At 55.5% G+C, this 6,769-nt stretch overlaps 1 protein-coding gene across 1 annotated transcript in view; it reads right to left on the reverse strand.

The window, feature by feature from the left end:
• Nucleotides 1-660: 660 nt before the first annotated feature.
• Nucleotides 661-6,769, reverse strand: part of BORCS6 (BLOC-1 related complex subunit 6) — an 8,546-nt gene continuing 2,437 nt past the window's right edge. The window contains exons 2-3 of the mRNA XM_077467468.1: nucleotides 937-1,091; nucleotides 661-852 (exon numbers count right to left, since the gene is read on the reverse strand). Coding sequence (XP_077323594.1) covers nucleotides 676-852; nucleotides 937-1,091 — 332 coding nt within the window. The 3' untranslated portion in view covers nucleotides 661-675. The remainder of the gene's footprint in view (nucleotides 853-936; nucleotides 1,092-6,769) is intronic.

Here is a 6,769-nt window from a genome sequence, read left to right on the forward strand (position 1 = left end):
CGGAACCACAGCTTCACTCCAGCACCACCCCCCCCCCCCCCCTCCAGATCCACAGCTTCCCTTCAGCACTGTGCTCCCCCCCTCCAGATCCACAGCTTCCCTTTAGCACTGCCTCCCCCCCTCCAGATCCACAGTTTCACTCCAGCAGCACGCCCCCCCCCCCCCGGATCCACAGCTTCACTCCAGCAGCACGCCCCCCACCCCCCCCCCCCCCCCCCCCCCCCCGGATCCACAGCTTAACTCCAGCACCACCCCCCTCTCCTACAGATCCACAGAGGGCAGGCAGAGACTAATAAAGTGGTGATGGGGGAGGGTAAGGTTAAAGATAAAGAAAAATAACGGCAATTCCAACTGGAAGCCGATCAATAGAAGCTCTGAGCCGCCCGGCACTGGCCCGGGCCAAGCTGTCCAATCAGTGTGTCTGCCCAGCTTGGCCCCGGTGGAAATGAATATAAATGAGGGGGGGGGGGGGGGAAATAAAATAATTTCTATACTGAATGCAATCATCACAGATCCGCTGATTGTCACCAGAAAACAGGAGCCAATCAAAGACGACGTCTCCACAGGGTGACAACGCGGCGGAGAGTGCGGAGCGGACAAATAAAACAATGTTATCGGGGGGCAAAAGACAAGTTATTACTTCTGACTGATGGCCCCACATCAGATTTTGCTCCACTATAAATCTGTGTGCCGAGTCCTAGAGGAGGAAGTCACCGAACAAATCCGACAACCGGGGTCACCAAAACCAGCCTTACCGGGGCCACCTACCTTTATACTCATATCTACCGACTCCCCCAGACTGTCCACAGAGTCCCGATACGTCTGGATGTATCCAACGCTGAGCGCCGTCATCTGTGGAGACATCAGAGTCACCGAGAGCCGGGGCTGATGTGTGTCAGACATTTGTGAACAATGGGGGGTGGGGGAGGGACTCACATTCTGGATGGTGCCGTTCAGACTCTTCATCATCTGATCCACCTTCAGAGACACGTCCTGAGTGAGGAGCTCCAGATCCTTCAACACCTCCACATCGATGGGTGGGATGTCCGCCCTGCTCCTCTGCACCACCTGCTGGCGGCCACCGACCTCCCCTGAAACACCCACCGGGAGACCGTCACCTACCGGCCGCTACACCACACCTACCTACCGCTAAACCACACCCACCCACCGTTACACCACACTTACCTACCGCTATACCACACCACCCACCGACCGCTACACCACACCCACCCACCGGGAGACCGTCACCTATCGGCCGCTACACCACACCTACCGCTAAAACCACACCCACCGGGAGACCGTCACCTATCGGCCGCTACAACGACACCTACCTACCGCTATACCACACCCACCCACCGACCGCTACACCACACCCACCCACCGGGAGACCGTCACCTACTGGCCGCTACACCACACTTACCTACCGCTATACCACACCCACCCACCGACCGCTACACCACACCCACCCACCGGGAGACCGTCACCTACCGGCCGCTAAACCACACCTACCTACCGCTAAACCACACCCACGGGAGACCGTCACCTACCGGCCGCTACACCACACTTACCTACCGCTATACCACACCCACCCACCGACCGCTACACCACACCCACCCACCGGAAGACCGTCACCTACCGGCCGCTAAACCACACCCACCCACCGCTACACCACACCCCCCGGGAGACCGTCACCTACTGGCCGCTACACCACACCCACCCACCGCCATACCACACTGACCGGGAGACCGTCACCTACCGACCGCTACACCACACCGATCAAGAGACAGTCACCGACCGCAAAACCACACCCACCACCTACTAAACCACACCCACTGGGAGACCGTCATCTACCGACCGCAAAACCACACCCACCCAACGCTAAACTACACCCATCTAATGTACAGAGCCCCCCCCCCTCCTCTCTATATAATGTACAGAGCCCCCCCTCCTCTATATAATGTACAGAGCCCCCCCCTCCTCTATATAATGTACAGAGCCCCCCCCTCCTCTATATAATGTACAGAGCCCCCCCCTCCTCTATATAATGTACAGAGCCCCCCCCCTCCTCTATATAATGTACAGAGCCCCCCCTCCTCTATATAATGTACAGAGCCCCCCCCTCCTCTATATAATGTACAGAGCCCCCCCCTCCTCTATATAATGTACAGAGCCCCCCCCCCTCCTCTCTATATAAATGTACAGAGCCCCCTCCTCTCTATATAATGTACAGAGCCCCCCCCCCCCCTCCTCTATATAATGTACAGAGCCCCCCCTCCTCCTCCTCTATACAGAGCCCCCCCCCCTCCTCTATATAATGTACAGAGCCCCCCCCCCTCCTCTATATAATGTACAGAGCCCCCCCTCCTCCTCCTCTATACAGAGCCCCCCCCCCCTCCTCTATATAATGTACAGAGCCCCCCCCCCCCTCCTCTATATAATGTACAGAGCCCCCCCCTCCTCCTCCTCTATACAGAGCCCCCCCCCCCCCCTCCTCTATATAATGTACAGAGCCCCCCCCCCTCCTCTCTATATAAATGTACAGAGCCCCTCCTCTCTATATAATGTACAGAGCCCCCCCCCTCCTCTATATAATGTACAGAGCCCCCCCCTCCTCCTCCTCTATAATGTACAGAGCCCCCCCCCTCCTCTATATAATGTACAGAGCCCCCCCCCTCCTCTATATAATGTACAAGCCCCCCCCCTCCTCTATATAATGTACAGAGCCCCCCCTCCTCCTCTATATAATGTACAGAGCCCCCCCCCCTCCTCTCTATAATGTACAGAGCCCCCCCCCTCCTCTCTATAATGTACAGAGCCCCCCCCCTCCTCTCTATATAATGTACAGAGCCCCCCCCCTCCTCTCTATATAATGTACAGAGCCCCCCCCTCCTCTCTATATAATGTACAGAGCCCCCCCCCTCCTCTCTATATAATGTACAGAGCCCCCCCCTCCTCTATATAATGTACAGAGCCCCCCCTCCTCCTCCTCCTCTATATAATGTACAGAGCCCCCCCCTCCTCCTCCTCTATATAATGTACAGAGCCCCCCCTCCTCCTCCTCTATATAATGTACAGAGCCCCCCTCCTCTATATAATGTACAGAGCCCCCCTCCTCCTCCTCTATATAATGTACAGAGCCCCCCCCCCTCCTCCTCTATATAATGTACAGAGCCCCCCTCCTCCTCCTCCTCCTCTATATAATGTACAGAGCCCCCCCTCCTCCTCCTCTATATAATGTACAGAGCCCCCCTCCTCCTCCTCTATATAATGTACAGAGCCCCCCCTCCTCCTCCTCTATATAATGTACAGAGCCCCCCTCCTCCTCCTCTATATAATGTACAGAGCCCCCCCCCCTCCTCCTCTATATAATGTACAGAGCCCCCCTCCTCCTCCTCCTCCTCTATATAATGTACAGAGCCCCCCCCTCCTCCTCTATATAATGTACAGAGCCCCCCCCCTCCTCTATATAATGTACAGAGCCCCCCCCCCCCCTCCTCTATATAATGTACAGAGCCCCCCCTCCTCCTCTATATAATGTACAGAGCCCCCCTCCTCTATATAATGTACAGAGCCCCCCCCTCCTCCTCCTCTATATAATGTACAGAGCCCCCCCCCTCCTCTATATAATGTACAGAGCCCCCCCCCTCCTCCTCCTCTATATAATGTACAGAGCCCCCCTCCTCCTCCTCTATATAATGTACAGAGCCCCCCCCCTCCTCCTCTATATAATGTACAGAGCCCCCCCTCCTCTATATAATGTACAGAGCCCCCCCTCCTCCTCCTCTATATAATGTACAGAGCCCCCCCCTCCTCCTCCTCTATATAATGTACAGAGCCCCCCCCCTCCTCCTCTATATAATGTACAGAGCCCCCCCCCCTCCTCTATATAATGTACAGAGCCCCCCCCCTCCTCTATATAATGTACAGAGCCCCCCCCCTCCTCTATATAATGTACAGAGCCCCCCCCTCCTCTATATAATGTACAGAGCCCCCCCCCTCCTCTATATAATGTACAGAGCCCCCCCCTCCTCTATATAATGTACAGAGCCCCCCCCCTCCTCTATATAATGTACAGAGCCCCCCCCCCCTCCTCTATATAATGTACAGAGCCCCCCCCCCTCCTCTATATAATGTACAGAGCCCCCCCTCCTCCTCTATATAATGTACAGAGCCCCCCCCCTCCTCTATATAATGTACAGAGCCCCCCCCCCCTCCTCCTCTATATAATGTACAGAGCCCCCCCCCCTCCTCTATATAATGTACAGAGCCCCCCCCCTCCTCCTCTATATAATGTACAGAGCCCCCTCCTCCTCTATATAATGTACAGAGCCCCCCCCCCCTCCTCCATATAATGTACAGAGCCCCCCTCCTCCTCCTCTATATAATGTACAGAGCCCCCCCTCCTCCTCTATATAATGTACAGAGCCCCCCCTCCTCCTCTATATAATGTACAGAGCCCCCCCCCCCTCCTCTATATAATGTACAGAGCCCCCCCCCCCCTCCTCTATATAATGTACAGAGCCCCCCCCCTCCTCCTCTATATAATGTACAGAGCCCCCCTCCTCCTCCTCTATATAATGTACAGAGCCCCCCCTCCTCCTCCTCTATATAATGTACAGAGCCCCCCCCCTCCTCCTCTATATAATGTACAGAGCCCCCCCCCTCCTCCTCCTCTATATAATGTACAGAGCCCCCCCCTCCTCCTCCTCTATATAATGTACAGAGCCCCCCCCCCCCCCTCCTCCTCTATATAATGTACAGAGCCCCCCCCTCCTCCTCCTCTATATAATGTACAGAGCCCCCCCCCCCTCCTCCTCTATATAATGTACAGAGCCCCCCCCCCCTCCTCCTCTATATAATGTACAGAGCCCCCCCCCCTCCTCCTCCTCTATATAATGTACAGAGCCCCCCCTCCTCCTCCTCTATATAATGTACAGAGCCCCCCCCCCTCCTCCTCTATATAATGTACAGAGCCCCCCCCCTCCTCCTCTATATAATGTACAGAGCCCCCCCCCTCCTCCTCTATATAATGTACAGAGCCCCCCTCCTCTATATAATGTACAGAGCCCCCCCCCTCCTCCTCCTCTATATAATGTACAGAGCCCCCCCCCTCCTCCTCCTCTATATAATGTACAGAGCCCCCCCCCCTCCTCCTCTATATAATGTACAGAGCCCCCCCCCCTCCTCTATATAATGTACAGAGCCCCCCCCCTCCTCTATATAATGTACAGAGCCCCCCCCCCTCCTCTATATAATGTACAGAGCCCCCCCCCTCCTCTATATAATGTACAGAGCCCCCCCCCCCTCCTCCTATATAATGTACAGAGCCCCCCCCCTCCTCTATATAATGTACAGAGCCCCCCCTCCTCCTCTATATAATGTACAGAGCCCCCCCCTCCTCTATATAATGTACAGAGCCCCCCCCCCCTCCTCCTCTATATAATGTACAGAGCCCCCCCCCCCCCTCCTCTATATAATGTACAGAGCCCCCCCCCCTCCTCCTCTATATAATGTACAGAGCCCCCTCCTCCTCCTCTATATAATGTACAGAGCCCCCCCCCCTCCTCCATATAATGTACAGAGCCCCCCCTCCTCCTCCTCTATATAATGTACAGAGCCCCCCCTCCTCCTCTATATAATGTACAGAGCCCCCCCTCCTCCTCTATATAATGTACAGAGCCCCCCCCCCTCCTCTATATAATGTACAGAGCCCCCCCCCCCCTCCTCTATATAATGTACAGAGCCCCCCCCTCCTCCTCTATATAATGTACAGAGCCCCCTCCTCCTCCTCTATATAATGTACAGAGCCCCCCCTCCTCTCCTCTATATAATGTACAGAGCCCCCCCTCCTCCTCCTCTATATAATGTACAGAGCCCCCCTCCTCCTCTATATAATGTACAGAGCCCCCCCTCCTCTATATAATGTACAGAGCCCCCCCCTCCTCCTCCTCTATATAATGTACAGAGCCCCCCCTCCTCTATATAATGTACAGAGCCCCCCCCTCCTCCTCTATATAATGTACAGAGCCCCCCCCCCCCTCCTCCTCTATATAATGTACAGAGCCCCCCTCCTCCTCCTCTATATAATGTACAGAGCCCCCCCTCCTCCTCCTCTATATAATGTACAGAGCCCCCCCCTCCTCCTCTATATAATGTACAGAGCCCCCCCTCCTCTATATAATGTACAGAGCCCCCCCCCCTCCTCCTCCTCTATATAATGTACAGAGCCCCCCCCTCCTCTATATAATGTACAGAGCCCCCCCCCTCCTCCTCCTCTATATAATGTACAGAGCCCCCCCCTCCTCCTCTATATAATGTACAGAGCCCCCCCCCCCTCCTCTATATAATGTACAGAGCCCCCCCCCCCTCCTCTATATAATGTACAGAGCCCCCCCCCCCCCTCCTCTATATAATGTACAGAGCCCCCCCCCCCCCCCTCCTCTATATAATGTACAGAGCCCCCCCCCCTCCTCTATATAATGTACAGAGCCCCCCCCCCCCTCCTCTATATAATGTACAGAGCCCCCCCCCCCTCCTCTATATAATGTACAGAGCCCCCCCCCCCCCCTCCTCTATATAATGTACAGAGCCCCCCCCCCTCCTCTATATAATGTACAGAGCCCCCCCCCTCCTCCTCTATATAATGTACAGAGCCCCCCCCCCCTCCTCCTCTATATAATGTACAGAGCCCCCCCCTCTCCCCTTTATCTATATAATGTACAGAGCCCCCCCCCTCCTCCTCCTCTATATAATGTACAGAGCCCCCCCT

This window comes from Lithobates pipiens, unplaced genomic scaffold (genome assembly GCF_037356315.1).
Source record: "Lithobates pipiens isolate NorthernLeopardFrog02 unplaced genomic scaffold, aLitPip1_a1.2 Scaffold_56, whole genome shotgun sequence".
NCBI lineage: Eukaryota > Metazoa > Chordata > Amphibia > Anura > Ranidae > Lithobates > Lithobates pipiens.